The sequence below is a fragment of the Oreochromis niloticus genome, linkage group LG12, assembly GCF_001858045.2.
Source record: "Oreochromis niloticus isolate F11D_XX linkage group LG12, O_niloticus_UMD_NMBU, whole genome shotgun sequence".
Lineage (NCBI taxonomy): Eukaryota > Metazoa > Chordata > Actinopteri > Cichliformes > Cichlidae > Oreochromis > Oreochromis niloticus.
The window spans coordinates 37,058,596-37,074,738 of NC_031977.2; the positions used below are offsets into that span (position 1 = coordinate 37,058,596).

General features: G+C 43.3%; 2 protein-coding genes and 2 long non-coding RNA genes across 8 annotated transcripts in view; 1 reads left to right on the forward strand and 3 right to left on the reverse strand.

The window, feature by feature from the left end:
• LOC100712047 (dynamin-1) overlaps positions 1-2,755 on the reverse strand; it is a 63,581-nt gene extending 60,826 nt beyond the window's left edge. Inside the window, exon 1 of one of the 3 annotated variants that reach the window (XM_019347093.2) lies at positions 2,131-2,755. In XM_019347093.2, the coding sequence (XP_019202638.1) occupies positions 2,131-2,621 (491 nt within the window). In that variant the 5' untranslated portion in view covers positions 2,622-2,755. The remainder of the gene's footprint in view (positions 1-2,130) is intronic. The other 2 variants (XM_019347092.2, XM_025911904.1) reach the window with 2 other exon arrangements.
• A 469-nt stretch (positions 2,756-3,224) lies between these two features.
• On the forward strand, positions 3,225-13,271 carry LOC109195153 (uncharacterized). Of its 3 annotated transcripts, XM_019346746.2 has the most exons (8): positions 3,225-3,589; positions 3,767-6,055; positions 10,075-10,207; positions 10,325-10,535; positions 10,641-10,774; positions 10,934-11,099; positions 11,284-11,577; positions 11,885-13,271. In XM_019346746.2, the coding sequence occupies exons 4-8, from the start codon at positions 10,426-10,428 to the stop codon at positions 12,732-12,734; spliced, it is 1,554 nt and encodes a 517-aa protein (XP_019202291.1). In that variant the 5' UTR covers positions 3,225-3,589; positions 3,767-6,055; positions 10,075-10,207; positions 10,325-10,425; the 3' UTR covers positions 12,735-13,271. The 3 variants fall into 3 exon arrangements, with proteins under 3 accessions (XP_019202291.1, XP_019202290.1, XP_025767692.1); XM_019346745.2 differs by having other exon boundaries at positions 3,225-6,055; XM_025911907.1 differs by lacking the exons at positions 3,225-3,589; positions 3,767-6,055 and having other exon boundaries at positions 9,982-10,207.
• Positions 9,778-10,187, reverse strand: LOC112848300 (uncharacterized). Its single transcript, XR_003222348.1, has 2 exons — positions 10,065-10,187; positions 9,778-9,982 (listed from the first exon to the last, which is right to left on the reverse strand). It is a non-coding gene; the product is annotated as an uncharacterized LOC112848300 (long non-coding RNA).
• Positions 13,272-14,420: 1,149 nt separating the features above from the next.
• LOC109195154 (uncharacterized) lies at positions 14,421-15,931 on the reverse strand. Its single transcript, XR_002056853.2, has 2 exons — positions 15,611-15,931; positions 14,421-15,433 (listed from the first exon to the last, which is right to left on the reverse strand). It is a non-coding gene; the product is annotated as an uncharacterized LOC109195154 (long non-coding RNA).
• Positions 15,932-16,143: the final 212 nt, after the last annotated feature.

The following is a 16,143-nucleotide window of genomic DNA, read 5'->3' on the forward strand; positions in this document are numbered from 1 at the left end:
CTCTCTCCCGCAGCATGCCCACCCCTCCCTGAGCCTGGTTCTGCCGGAGGTTTCTTCCTGTTAAAGGGAGTTTTTCCTCCCCTCTGTCGTCCAGTGCTTGGTCCAAGCAGACTGTGTGATTGGTGGCTTTCTCTGTATTATTTTAGGCTCGTTGTGATTTCTATATAAATAAAAATGAATTGTGGACCTTCAGCAGATTGAAGCTGGATGCTTTTGCTCACACAGACGTCTGTGACTGAGGAGTGTAATGCTGTGCATTCTAACACGGCTCTGCCTTGAAAAAGACATGTTGATGTCAGGGACGTGCTGGTTAAATGACATAAGAGAGCTCAAACACACAAGCTGCAGTTGGACGTTTCCTCACGGACCCTGGAGGTGACAGGGAGAGGGAGGTGCTATGCTGGGATGGATGGTTTTCTTTTGTTGTGCTGCATCACATCCCCCTCACTTACGTAACTGAAGGAAGTGTGTTAGGCAGGCAGGACAGAGATGGTTACACTGTGGCCCACTCAAGTCTACCATTCAATGAAATACACTACAGCTGTGTGATGGGAATCCCTCCGAGAGGCTTGAAGAAAAGCATCGTCACGACATCCTCACAGTGTGAGTGTGTGTGTGTGTGTGTGTCTATGTCTGTGTGCTGCAGTGTGAGTCCTCTGCAGTCAGCTCACACACATCACGCTGATATTGTCATACGATGCTGCCCTGACCAAAAGCCTCCTGACTCATGTGACCAGAAGCAACCAATAAGAGCAGAGATGCAGACAGAGACCCCCCCCCGCATTCTCAGGGTGAAGATAAAAATATTCAGCCAATCACATGCCATCTTCCAGCAGGACTCAAACTACAGACCTCAGAGACACACACTGTTTCTATCTGCACAGATCCACCATCCTCCACCCTGCTGCCACCTCCTCCTTGGCAGCTCACACTTGAGGGCATCACTAACTGAACTCTACTGCCCAGAAAATCACATGTATGTCACACAGAACAGATTTAAAGGCACTTTGCTCCACCACAACAGCTCTGCATGATTCAAAGTTCAAAATAATCCTTCTTTGTATGACCCCCAGCCTGTCCTCCATCTAAAATCAGCTCCTGCCCCTTTAATACACCTCTTCTGATTGGCTACCGCCACCCCCTCTGTGCCTGAGATGACCATATGACGATATAGCCTCTGTGACATCACACAGAGCAGGAGTAGAAAAAGTGTGCCAAACGGAATGTTGGGAACAGAGGCATGGCTCATTTCTGACGTTTTTCTTTTAAGTAGGTCAGAATTTTATCTCAGGAAGTGTTTTCTAAAATATTACTGTTCTGGGGCTCTGGGCTTTCCATTCATCTCTTTCCACCTTCTTAGCAACAGGGTAATCAGGGTAATCAGGACCTGGAAAACCTCCAGTTTTCCAGGTCCTGCTGTGGGATCTTTAGGTGCTCTCGGGCCAGACAAATTATATAATTTCTTTGAGTTGTGATCTGGGATCAGCGTCACAGACAAACACATCTTGCAGATGATGGGGTGGAGCAGGTCATCTACTGATCGGAAGGTTGGTGGTTCGATCCCAGGCTCCCCCAGTCTGCCAGCCAAATATCCTTGGGCAAGATACTAACAACATGTATGTCTGCGATGCATCCATCAGAGCGAATGTTAGCTAGTTAGCACCTAAAGCATAGAAGAAAGTGCTTGTGTGGTTGCATGCGTGTGGGTGTGGGTGGATGGATGGGAAAAGCACTGTGAAAGAATCAGTCCATTTACCAGCTCATGAGCGGGTCAGTAACTCTGCTCCAGTGCCACAACCTCACACCTGAACCGACACACCTCCACCCGAACATCACACCTCCAACCACCTCCAACCAAACGTCACACCTCCACCTGAATGTGTTTCAAAGGGCTGAACAGAAGGAAGAACAATCTCCATCCCACCCCCAGCTCAAACAGACAGGTGGGCACAAACACACACGCATTCTCGTTTTCATATCTTAATGAGGACCTCTAATTGACAAAAGCTTTCCCCAGCTGCTTACCCTAACCATAACAAGCATAGGAACGTTCCTATTTTTGGTACCCACAAACATGTCTATACAGGTACACACACACCGGTGGACACACACACACACAGGTGGACTCACTTGCCCACGAAGTTCTCGAGCACCGAGCTCTTGCCGGCGCTCTGGCCGCCCACCACCGCGATCTGCGGCAGGTCGAGGTTGGAGTTCTGGCCGATGGCGGAGAAGGCATCCTGCAGCCGGTTCACCAGCGGGATCAGCTCCTCCATCCCTCGGTTCCCCATGGCGGAGAGGCGGGCGGAGACAGGCGGAGGCTGCTGGTGTGTCTCGCTGCTGCTGTGACCGATCAGCGGCCGATGATCGATCACAGGATCGATCGGTGCTGATGATGCTGCTCCAGCTGTGACCTTCAGCTCTTTCTCCTCCTCCTCTGCTGCGCTGCAGGGAGGCTCCAAGCACGCTCGCAACCACACACTTCCGGTGCAGCCCTTCACAATAAAACCCCAGCCAGACAGGTTTGTAAGTTCAGACCCGGAGTCCTGACAGCTGATTAACGCCAGCAAGTGTTCGCTCTTCATCTGGTAAAACCCCATGGTAACGGATGCTGAGCACATCACCTGGTCAGGTGCACGTCATGTTTTCTCTGATGCCTTTTATTGTCACTAAACTGAGATTCAGGCAGCGATGATGAAGGCCAGCTTTTTAGCTCTAGCAGCTCTCACTGCATGTGCGTTCATGTTCACATGTTCATGTGTTCATGTTCGCGTGCTGATGCAGGAGAGGATTCTGATTTACTGCTGCAAACACAGAACACACACCTGAACACCTGATCAACCAATCACATTCATTCTCTCTGATTTCATGTCTCCTTCATTGGGCGATGGGACAGGAAGCTGTAATGTTTCCATGGATACAGTCTCTAAAGTCTCACAGCCGTCACCGTATGACAGCAGCTCTGAGCGCGCTCAGACACAAAGTCATTGGCCGTTTATCTATGGCAAGCCATTAGTGCCAAAATTCGCCACTTTTCTAACGCGTTTGATTAAGAAATGGCGTAAAAAACGCCGTTTATTTTTTCAAAACGCCGAGAAAAACGGCGTTCTGTTTCGACAAACGCCGTTTTTTCCGACTCTCACATGGCGCCCTGAACGCACCATCCGAGTGACGTAAAAAGCGGCGTTCAAAGACAGACGGAAACGCCGTTTTTTCCGCCACTCGGCGGAAAAAGCCGTTCAAAGATGCATAAAAACGGCGTTTTTTACGGCGTTCTGTGCCAGCTGTAACGGCGTTTAAAACGGCGTTTTATTGAAATTATGCAGGGCACTCCCCATGGTTCCCTCATCCAATTACTTTCAACTCATTTCACCCAATCAAAGAAGACGAAGTGCAGACCACACTAATGCATCACCGATTCACCTTGCTGCTGAGTGATTGCCTATTCGGTACCAGTGCTTGTCACAGTATTGACTTGTATTATAATCCCACTATGCATTTTGATGTGTTTAAGGCATGATCAAGCAAACAAACGACAGAATGCTTTTTCTGAAACCTTAACTGTGGTACCTGTTATGGCAGCTAACAGGTAATGAGCAGAGCTAGCTCTGCTAATTTCTGAGCTTCTTTCTTATTTTCCTCTTTACTTCTCTTAACCTTTAACTTATGTCTTAGCAATCAGATTCTGCCGTCATGCATTACCGCTCCGTGCTAGTTATGTTGACTTTTCTCTTCTTTTGTCTTCTCTTTTTTCACCCGTATTTAGACACTCGGCGCATGGCTCCTTTGTTTACGTTAGGGATCAGCTGTTAGCGCTGCGCCCTGCAGCTGCGCTACCGGCAGACGGTAGCGTCCCCAGTGAGGGAAGAGACGGGGGTGATGTCTCCCGAGAAGGACACCTTACACACCATCTCTCCTTCCTGTAATCACTGTAAACGTGAGATCGCTCCCTGATATGATTGAGGAGCTAATGACGCTAACCCGGTCACAGTGGCAGTACCCCGACACTGCCCGGTACTCCCTCTGTGAGTAGGCTGCCCGGCTTCCAGCTGCTGCGGCCGGACAAGACGAGAGACAGCGGTGAGAGGAAAGGAGGGGGACTGGGCAGTGTTTGTTAAAGACGGTTGTGGTATCCCTGGGCACATTGCTGTGAAAGAACAACTCTGCAACAGAGACATTGAGCTATTAGCCATTAGCATCCGTGGAGGCAGCCTGTGACTCTCTGTGGTCCGCAGACGCAATCTCCGAGAGCTCTTCTTCTAATATCAGGGGACTTTAATCATGTCTCGCTGGACTCCACACTGACCACCTTCACCCAGTATGTGACCTGCCCCACCGTAGGCAATAAAACATTGTACTTAATGTATGCCAATGAAAAAGTGGCATACAGTTCATCACCTCCCCCTGCCCAGGGAAGATCTGATCATAATTAGTGCGCCTTGTCCCTGTGTGCAGCACTTAGTGTGCACGGAGCCACCAATCACCCACGCAGTGCCGAGATGGTCCGCGGAAGGCATATGAATAAATAATAAAAGCAAATAAATGACAGAATGCTTTTTCTGAAACAAACGGAGACCTTAACTTTTATCAAAATACCGTTTTACTCAGTTTAAAGTAATACCACTGTATAATAGCCTTCAAATTTAATAATGTTAACAGTATCTCAGGAATATTTTTGCCCCATCAACATGCATTAAAATTAGATATGCAGTTTTGAATCAGACCTGTATGTACGTTTTCTGAAAAGTGATGTAAATAAATAATCTCAAAAACATGAAATAATTGTTTCCCATGTAAACTGGAGTTGTCCTTGTCAATGTCATCAGAGTACTCTGGATGTCTTACATGAATTTGAAACAGAGAGTGGCACATGACAGCGTTGCACATAACATAACTAGTTTACCTGTATGACATAAAGTAATTAAAATAAAAAAGAATCCATGTAACTTGGTTATGGCTTCTTTCTGGTAACTGTAGATACAAATCGGCTGCAGTGTGGATTATCTTGACAAAAGTATAAGATACTGAACCCGCTGATATGATGTGGTGGAGGAATACAAATACCTGGACACCCACATTTATACATTTGCTGAACTGGAAGATCAAAACAGAGGCTGTACACAAGCAGTGGATGGGCAGGCTTTTTTTTGTGAGCAAGCTTGTGTGTGCACCAAAATGTTAATGACAGGTGTTCTGTCAGTTCAGGTGAGTGCAGTGCACTTTGATGTGTTCTTCTTGGATCAGGAGAGCAAGCTCTGTGATTGGCCGCGCTTCGGAAGCTGTGGTGGAGAGGAAGTGAGTGAACAAACTGCCATGCATCATGGATATTCCTCTCAGTCCACCTCATCAGGCACCTCTCTAAAAGTGTGACTCTGGTCTGTTGCCCCAAAGGATACAGGAAATGCACTGATTTCCAGGACAGAATCGTGTCTGTTTAATGCTCCATGATGATAACTTTCCTATGAGCGTTTGAAGATCACTGACATCATGGCTTTTAGCCTCATTGTTTCTGCAAAGAGATTTCTCCAGTCACTGAATCTTTTGATAAAATATATTTTTATGCCTCTAGAGGATGGAATATTTTAAGTCTACAACAAACAAAAGAAACAACGTCTATTTATAGATGACCAGAGATCAAAGCTGCGATCATCCAAAGAGCCTCTTTCACAGTGGTAAATCCCTACAGGTCACCATAAAAAAAAGCCATTGATTTGTAGTTGAGCGTTAAATTGCATTGCAACTGAGCGGGTATAAAGTACCGGAGAAAATAGATTGAATGTTCTTTTGTTATGACTGATTTCTGGTCTAGTTACAGTTCACCAGCTTTAATAAAATCATGTCTACTTGCAATTTATGTGTAGTTGACCGGAAAATTAAAGCAGCGATCACTTGGACTATTCCTAGCACCCCCCCCTCACAGTGGTACATCCCTTCAGGTAGCCATTCACAAGTCTTGTACAGTAGAGCGGGACATTACATTTACTCTCAGCGGAATTCACTGGAGAAGGCATATAAGTTCATGCACTGCACTGGCCTGCACCACGATTATTATAAGGTAAGAATGAATTTTCTTCTATTCCTTATTTTCAGTACAGTAAAAAGTTCGTTAATATAAAGAAACAAAGAACTCATACTTTTGTTATATTCCGTTACAGAGCTAGCCTAACGCTTCGATGCTTTGTTTAGCCTTGCCGTCGCCTCGGCCACCATTGACCCAGACTGTCGCTCTGTGGTTGCTTTTTTTGCATAGTACTAAAAAAAAAATAAATCTGTGATATATGGTAGGTAAACGTAAAGGTAACTATATAAATGTGTTCAATGACTTTGTTGCTTTTGATGATTGGAGAGCACCCGCTTCAATAGCTAGGTTTCATTTGACGTAGACGTGACGTCGACGTAAAGCGCGAAATTTGACTGGCGGTCGGAAGTGAAAAAGATAAGCGCAAAATCACAGACAGACAGTACGCAAAATGCCTATGTCCTGTTGTGTTTACGGATGCTCCAGTAGGTCGACCAGAGAAACCGATAAACGGTATTTTAGGGTACCAAAAATAGCCCAACGAAGAGGAGAAAAATGGAAAATTCTAACCGAAAAACGTAGGAAAAAATGGATTTTAAATTTACGTTTACAGTCGGGAGGAGCAGAGTCTGCCAATGCCCGTGTCTGCAGCGACCACTTCGTCAGAGGTAATGTTATGTTTGCAAACGAACTTATTAGCATTAGGTTGTCGTTAAATTCTCGTTTACTTAGTGCTTTTAAGTTAGTAGTCTAATATTGACTTGATTGGGACTATAGGCTGCCCAAGTGCTTTGGATGACGAAGAGTCGGAGGACTGGGCTCCGACGGTCAATCTCGGCTACGAACGAAAACCCAGATCGGAATCAGTTCTCAAACGAGAGAAAAGAATGAAGCTTAAGGCAGAACAGCATCGATGTGCAGAGGCGATTTTGGATATGCAACAGACGGCTGAGAGCCCGGATTTGAGCCTAGTGACAGTGGAGAACCCCGAACTGCAGCTTCCGGCTGAGAATCCACAACCAGAAGACTTCAGTGTGAATGAGACATTCACTTATCCAGGTAAGATATTGTGCTGAGATGTAAAACAAACAAGAATCATGTCAAAGAGAAAAAGATGCCATTATCTGTAATGATTATGGTCCAAGTTACATATTACATGTTTGTGATTTTGGTTTACCTTGAAACAAACAACTGTCACTCTAACGAAGTCCTAAGGATGTGGCATGTTTGTTGACGTTAAAGCCGCTACCGCTAACTGTTAGCGTGTTTAAGATAAAGCAATATAAGAACAAACACTCACCCTTGCAAACACCAAACTGTATCCATCACGGAGACGTTTTGTTCCAAGGTTGTGGACCCACCCGCTGACAAAAAAATTGTACGCCTCCAGACTCTTGAAAGCTTTCATTTGCTGCCTAGTGTAGTAAGAAGTCTGGAGGACCAAGTAGTTGGTGATATCCACAGCCTCGATAGTAGGCAAATCCTTTACTTCTGTGGTGTATTCGGACATTTTCAAAGAATACGGATCACGTCCGATATATTTTTTAACTATCTGTTTATATCTCTCCCGAGAAACGGGGTCTAAAGTTGCACAATAGCTGCTCTCCTGACTCTCCACAGTGTCCTCCATGTTTACTTCCGCCCTCCACTCAAAAATCGCGCTGCCTCCGCACGTCATCAGAACCACGTGACCGCAACCCAACTATTCGCAAACGAAAACTTTAGACTCGATGGCTCACGCGGCATGCCCACGTGACTTTACGTCGCATGCTCAATTATGTGGCTCTAATATTAGAGCCACGTATTAATATTAATATTAGATTTAACTCTACAGCCGAGTAATTATCCCAAGAGCCTTTTTCTAGTAAACGGGATTAACAGACTGTCAAACCATGAAGTCATAGTGCAACACCAAGTTGCAATTTCAGTAAACTCATCTGAATTAGATCGTGACAGATGTTCCGAATTTTCAGCTTTTGATGTCCACCCTGATAAGCACGCATGTGCCTTTTTAAATGCATGTATAGTTCTATCTACAATACCAGGATTTAGTAATACAGTGGTGTATACAAAGAGCCAAATGAGACTGTTAAGCTATCAGTAAACCCGACACTGCAGACTGAAAGACAAACCCCATGAACTGAAAACTGACCTTAAATATGAGTGCGGCAAATCCGCAGTGAAGAGAGATAATAATATTGATTATTTTAAAAAGTTCCAAGAATCCAAAACTAACGCACAGGAAGCCACAAGGTAGACAAACAAAGTGTACAACTTGAAACAGAACAACAGAGTAAGGAGCTGAGGAAAGCTGAGGGCTTAAATACTTGCGCAAGTTGATTAGGGAGAGAGGACGCAGCTGGGAGAAACAAGACACAGGTGAGTTGAATCAAACAAGTATGACCAGTGGAAGCAAAAGCAAGTGCACAAAAGACTAGACGTCAACAATATAAAGCAGTAACCAACTAAAGATAGGACACAGAAATGCAGACTTTGCACTAGGAACACAGAATGGCAGGAGAACACCCTCAAAGAGTAAAGAACAGTATATGCAGAAAATAAAGAATAAAGTTAAAAGACAGCGTGGTCTTCAAGAACCCAGAGTACAATACAAAAATGTTGTTTTATTCAATTGAACAAAACAATGTAGACCATGTTCATTTTTTTAATAAGTTGGAAAAAAATAAAAACTAATGACAGCATTTAAAATAAAAAAAGATGAATAACATAGATGGGAACATTTGACAATGGAATTGTAACATTATCAAAACTGATTTTTCAGATATGCAGAGTAGAAGATATGGATATTCAAATTTTTAACTTGGGTGTGTGTTTGAAATATGAAAATATTGGTTGACATCGTTGACATACTGTTATTAAAGACAGGAATATGTATGAAGAGTAGATTCAAAAGCTCTATTAACAGAACTATAACCTGTTAGAATCTGACATTTATTTCAGATGTATTCTGTAACCGTTCACAGTCTCAATACTGTGACAGAGTGTTTCCAAAAGTGCTCAGTCACAATTTTCAGAAGACTAACATGGAATTTTTGATTTATTTAAATATATAAACCTGTTGAAGTAATAATTTAAATTTTTGTCTTTGTAGGATCACAGTAATGTTTAGATTTCTAATACAGTCCAAGTTTGTCCACGAAAAAACACCAGCAAGCAGGGTATGTCCTACAACTATCGTATCACTGTAATCGAACTCTCTTCCTTAAACAACAAGAAACATGAAGTGTACTCAGGAGCAGATTCGAGCGCAGGCTCAGAGTGAAGTTAACAGAAAACGTTCTTTACATCATAACCATCATCATCATCATCATTTATATAGCACTTTAAAAACACACCTGGTAGACCAAAGTGCTGTACAATAGAAATAGAAATATAGTAATAAAATAGAAAAAACAGACAAGTATGTGTATGTGACGCAAAAGGTAAAATTAAAACAAGGCTAGAATGCGTGAATGTTAACTTTGAGTTCTACAACTAGGAGCAAAATGCTATGAACATGGACTACGGTAGTTCATACTAGAGGGAACAGTAACATGATCTGTGGCTGCCGGAGCTTGGCAAGTGAAACAGTGGTGTGAGAGTTGATGGTGGAGCGGCACTGTGGGACCCATTTTTGTATTGTTACCTTATGTGTGCCGCTACGGGTCACCTTTTGTGTTTTTACGTATGGTGTGTTTATGGAAATGTATTGAAGATAAACGTAACTCAAGCCAGGTGTTTTTGGTCAGAACAAGCAGTTTGTAAACTCTGCGCTGTTATGATAAATGACATTGAATAAAGAGAAGCAAATAAAACTGATGAATACAAAAACAATCTTAACCGTACAAGACAAGTATAGATTGAGTTGGGCTGTTACAAGTTTAATTCATAACAGTTACATTGCCTCACCCCTGCCATCAAACCCTTCAGTGGCTTCAAGTGTAGGCGTAGCCTCTACAGGCACTGCAGCAGAAGGAAAGCAGAGTCAGGAGGGTCTTGGAAGAAGTTCAGAAAAGATCCAAATAGGCAGTCTGAACAGTCTTACTTGTTTGCAGGTGGAGTAATGCACGAATGGATAAAAAAGAGTGAGCTGTTGAGGAGCAAATGGAGATCCGTGTCCAGGGGAGTGATGCTATTGCGAGTGTGAAAGGTTGTCCAGGAAGTAACTAAGAAGACATGAACAGAGAGGTAAGTACAAGAGCTATGAGCAACGTGAGGCCAATAACTGACATTGGTTAACAGATAATATGGCAAAGACTGGTTGTGAACGGTGGTCTTAAATACAGCTGGCTTGATTTGTCTCAGGTGGTGATCCTCAGAGGACCGATGAAGTAGAGCAGCCAGCACCCCAAGTAGAGCAGGCACTGTGGAAAAATAGTTGTGACTCAACTAGACCATTACAAAGTATGGCCTGGAGGATTTTCATCTCAAGGTGCAAGAACATTCTTAATGACTGTACACGGCGGCTGCTGATGGACGATGTTGGGCCAGATGTGCTACAGTTAGCGTTAAGGAGGTATGATCAAAGCAAGATCGAAAACATTTAACATTTAAAATGTTTAAGGGGAATATGGCCTGAAAATATAACATGAATTAAGAAGTAATTTTTGATATCTTTGAGGTTGGAGACTATGCAGAGAAGCCTTCAGTGGGCAAGAGGAAGACTGATCAATGTAACTGCAGCAGATCAACTTCTGCGTGACTTGGCTGAATTGATTCAGGAGGTCGAACTGTCTACTCAGCATGGCCAACAAGGTAAGCACATATTGTGTCGAGTCCTTGACTCACCAACAGTGTGAAATAAATTATGACTCTGTCTTAACCTATTTTCCAAATATTTACCTATTTACCTGATATATTTACCTGATATATGGGGTGCCTTTACCTATTTACCAAACGCTTATATATTTTCAGGCTGTTTTGGATACCAGGCACCAGTGGTTTTCAACAGAGGTAGAGGTAGATCCCTTTACCTTATCACTCGGGAACAGCTTTCATTCCTGAAGTCATGTGGATTCACTGCACCTCAGATGGCTGATATTTTGAATGTTTCACTTCGTACAATTCGAAGACGTCTGCGGTCAGTGACTTTTGAAACCAGTGTGACTTTCATTTCTTTGTGACACACACTCACTGTTTATTCAAATTAAATGGTATTGTGAAATTGTAAACATTAGTATATTTGAATGTGCACCACTAGTCAAGTAATGAAGTGTGCTGTTATGGTAGTGATAAATTACTCATGTTTTTTTGTCTGATTTCAGACAGTATCATTTCACCCGTGCATCAATGTATGCGGAACTGACTGACAGTGCCTTGGATGAACATGTGCAGGACATTGTTGCTGGCAATGAACAAATTGGTCCTGAGGCTGTCAGAGCCTCCCTGCGAGTACGTGGACTACGTGTACAGCGAAGGAGGGGTCGAGCAAGCATGTTACAGATAAATCCTGGAGCAGCTGCCCTTAGAGCAGTTTTGCGGAGACCAGAACGAAGAACATATCAGGTTGCAGGTCCAAACTCATTGTGGCACATTGATGGAAATCACAAGCTGATACGGTAACCAACCACACTGATTTGTTGAACACCTATTTTGACCAAAGTGAAATTCAGCATTACATCAAATATAATTGTTGAACAATAAGACACCTCCAATAGAGCCAGGCCCTGGGATGGGCAGTCCTCTAACACAACTGGTTATGTTTAAAGGGAAAGATGAGAGAACACAGACAGCGCAAGCAACATACAGAGAAAAATTCAAACTTGACATGTAATAGTCCCATGTAAATCAAATAAGAGTGTGTTTTCCATTGTTTCAATAACAAAGCAGAAATAATATTTTTCTTCTTATGGACCACGGTTTTAGGTGGAGGATAGTCATTCATGGGGCTATTGATGGATACAGTCGTCTTGTGGTCTTCCTTCATGCCTCAAACAACAACCGTAGCAGTACCGTTTTATCAAGTTTCATCAGAGCCGTGGTATCCTATGGTGTACCCTCGAGGGTCCGGACAGACAGAGGAGGGGAAAACAATGCTGTCTGCCTGATGATGAACATTTTCAGAGGCTTTGATCGTGGAAGTGCCCTAAGAGGAAGGAGTACCCATAATCAGAGAATTGAGAGGCTCTGGGGTGATCTGTGGCGAGGAATGACCAATGTCTACTGTGATTTATTTCACCACCTGGAGGAGGAAGGCATCATAGACATTGACAATGAAATGCACCTTTGGGCTCTCCATTACATCTATCTCCCAAGGATCAACAGAGATTTGAAAGACTTCACTCAACAGTGGAACAATCATGGCTTGCGGACAGAGAGACACTTGAGCCCATTACAGATTTTTGTCCGAGGCAGCCTCCAGCAACAGGGCCGAGCCTCAACTGCCATGCAGGACATCTTTCAGACTAGAGCAGCTGCTGCTGCTGGGACTATTGGTGGGACAGCTGATGGTAGTGTGACAGCCACTGAGAGTGAGACGACTGCTGCTCAGGGCTTAGGTACTGATTCTGGTGGTGGTGCTCATGGTACAGATGAGCTGGGATTGCTGGTCGACTGGCCTGAGAGGATTACTGTGCCAGACATTGAATTTACTCTGGACGGACCGATGATGGAGCAAGTGGTAGAACTATTTAATCCACTAACTGGCACCAGAGGGAGTCATGGTATTGAACTCATCTCTGGCTTAATATACTTTCTGGACTCGACATATCATTGAGACAGTTCAATTATTGACTGAAACATAATAGCAGCAAGTGGAAAGACTTCAAAATATCTAGGTGACTGGATACATATAATGTGAAAAGTTATAATACGTGTTTACTATGTACCACTGAGTAGTGGAGATACAAGAACGAGCTGTGTGACACTGACAATAAAAAATGATGAGTGATTTTTAAAGTGTATAAGATGGAAGTTGTGAAATGGAAAGTATACATCTGAAGCTGAATCTCGATAAAGTCAACTTGATTAATCTAAAAGTTACAGCTGTTGATATTGATAAATACAACTATAAAGCAGTGACAGTAAATAATTAAAAAATAAAAAACTGTATAGTAGGTCTTGAAGTGGCTCAGTATAGTGTAGTAGATATAAAGTGGTTTAGCGTGTGTTTGATGTTGTGACAGTTCACAGCGAGCACATTATGTTTTGCTTTGTACAGATTATGCTTTGTACAAACATAGTTCTGAAAATACTGGACTCCAGTGTAAAATGTGAATAAAAAAAGAGCAAGCACTGATTTGCAAATGTGAAAGGCAAAGTTTGTTCACAGTAGAACATAGAAAACATGTCAAGTGTTTACACTGAGACTATGTCGTTAAAAATAAGTCCATTTTAATTTGATGGCAGCAATATGTTTCAAAACAGTTGGGATGGGGCAAGAGAAGGCTGGAAAAAGTGGTACTAAAAAGAAACAGCTGCAGGGATATTTTAAAAGTAACAGGTCAGTTACATGATTAGATATTAAAAGCATCTTAGAGAAGCAGAGTTGCTCTGGAGGAAATATGGGCAGAGGTTGATCAATCTGCAAAAAAAACTCCATTAACAAATTGTGCAACAATTTCAGAATAATGTTCCCAAGTGTAAAGTTGTAAAGACTTAAAATATTCCATCCTCTAGAGGCATAAAAATATATTTTATCAAAAGATTCAGTGACTGGAGAAATCTCTTTGCAGAAACAATGAGGCTAAAAGCCATGATGTCAGTGGTCTTCAAACGCTCATAGGAAAGTTATCATCATGGAGCATTAAACAGACACGATTCTGTCCTGGAAATCAGTGCATTTCCTGTATCCTTTGGGGCAACAGACCAGAGTCACACTTTTAGAGAGGTGCCTGATGAGGTGGACTGAGAGGAATATCCATGATGCATGGCAGTTTGTTCACTCACTTCCTCTCCACCACAGCTTCCGAAGCGCGGCCAATCACAGAGCTTGCTCTCCTGATCCAAGAAGAACACATCAAAGTGCACTGCACTCACCTGAACTGACAGAACACCTGTCATTAACATTTTGGTGCACACACAAGCTTGCTCACAAAAAAAGCCTGCCCATCCACTGCTTGTGTACAGCCTCTGTTTTGATCTTCCAGTTCAGCAAATGTATAAATGTGGGTGTCCAGGTATTTGTATTCCTCCACCACATCATATCAGCGGGTTCAGTATCTTATACTTTTGTCAAGATAATCCACACTGCAGCCGATTTGTATCTACAGTTACCAGAAAGAAGCCATAACCAAGTTACATGGATTCTTTTTATTTTAATTACTTTATGTCATACAGGTAAACTAGTTATGTTATGTGCAACGCTGTCATGTGCCACTCTCTGTTTCAAATTCATGTAAGACATCCAGAGTACTCTGATGACATTGACAAGGACAACTCCAGTTTACATGGGAAACAATTATTTCATGTTTTTGAGATTATTTATTTACATCACTTTTCAGAAAACGTACATACAGGTCTGATTCAAAACTGCATATCTAATTTTAATGCATGTTGATGGGGCAAAAATATTCCTGAGATACTGTTAACATTATTAAATTTGAAGGCTATTATACAGTGGTATTACTTTAAACTGAGTAAAACGGTATTTTGATAAAAGTTAAGGTCTCCGTTTGTTTCAGAAAAAGCATTCTGTCATTTATTTGCTTTTATTATTTATTCATATGCCTTCCGCGGACCATCTCGGCACTGCGTGGGTGATTGGTGGCTCCGTGCACACTAAGTGCTGCACACAGGGACAAGGCGCACTAATTATGATCAGATCTTCCCTGGGCAGGGGGAGGTGATGAACTGTATGCCACTTTTTCATTGGCATACATTAAGTACAATGTTTTATTGCCTACGGTGGGGCAGGTCACATACTGGGTGAAGGTGGTCAGTGTGGAGTCCAGCGAGACATGATTAAAGTCCCCTGATATTAGAAGAAGAGCTCTCGGAGATTGCGTCTGCGGACCACAGAGAGTCACAGGCTGCCTCCACGGATGCTAATGGCTAATAGCTCAATGTCTCTGTTGCAGAGTTGTTCTTTCACAGCAATGTGCCCAGGGATACCACAACCGTCTTTAACAAACACTGCCCAGTCCCCCTCCTTTCCTCTCACCGCTGTCTCTCGTCTTGTCCGGCCGCAGCAGCTGGAAGCCGGGCAGCCTACTCACAGAGGGAGTACCGGGCAGTGTCGGGGTACTGCCACTGTGACCGGGTTAGCGTCATTAGCTCCTCAATCATATCAGGGAGCGATCTCACGTTTACAGTGATTACAGGAAGGAGAGATGGTGTGTAAGGTGTCCTTCTCGGGAGACATCACCCCCGTCTCTTCCCTCACTGGGGACGCTACCGTCTGCCGGTAGCGCAGCTGCAGGGCGCAGCGCTAACAGCTGATCCCTAACGTAAACAAAGGAGCCATGCGCCGAGTGTCTAAATACGGGTGAAAAAAGAGAAGACAAAAGAAGAGAAAAGTCAACATAACTAGCACGGAGCGGTAATGCATGACGGCAGAATCTGATTGCTAAGACATAAGTTAAAGGTTAAGAGAAGTAAAGAGGAAAATAAGAAAGAAGCTCAGAAATTAGCAGAGCTAGCTCTGCTCATTACCTGTTAGCTGCCATAACAGGTACCACAGTTAAGGTTTCAGAAAAAGCATTCTGTCGTTTGTTTGCTTGATCATGCCTTAAACACATCAAAATGCATAGTGGGATTATAATACAAGTCAATACTGTGACAAGCACTGGTACCGAATAGGCAATCACTCAGCAGCAAGGTGAATCGGTGATGCATTAGTGTGGTCTGCACTTCGTCTTCTTTGATTGGGTGAAATGAGTTGAAAGTAATTGGATGAGGGAACCATGGGGAGTGCCCTGCATAATTTCAATAAAACGCCGTTTTAAACGCCGTTACAGCTGGCACAGAACGCCGTAAAAACGCCGTTTTTATGCATCTTTGAACGGCTTTTTCCGCCGAGTGGCGGAAAAAACGGCGTTTCCGTCTGTCTTTGAACGCCGCTTTTTACGTCACTCGGATGGTGCGTTCAGGGCGCCATGTGAGAGTCGGAAAAAACGGCGTTTGTCGAAACAGAACGCCGTTTTTCTCGGCGTTTTGAAAAAATAAACGGCGTTTTTTACGCCATT

Coding starts and splice junctions, on each gene's coding strand:
- LOC109195153 (XM_019346745.2), top strand. CDS start 10,426: ATGGCCTGGAGGATTTTCATCTCAAGGTGCAAGAACATTCTTAATGAC. Junction 10,536..10,640: donor CTACAGTTAGCGTTAAGGAG/GTATGATCAAAG, acceptor GATATCTTTGAG/GTTGGAGACTATGCAGAGAA. Junction 10,775..10,933: donor TACTCAGCATGGCCAACAAG/GTAAGCACATAT, acceptor ATATATTTTCAG/GCTGTTTTGGATACCAGGCA.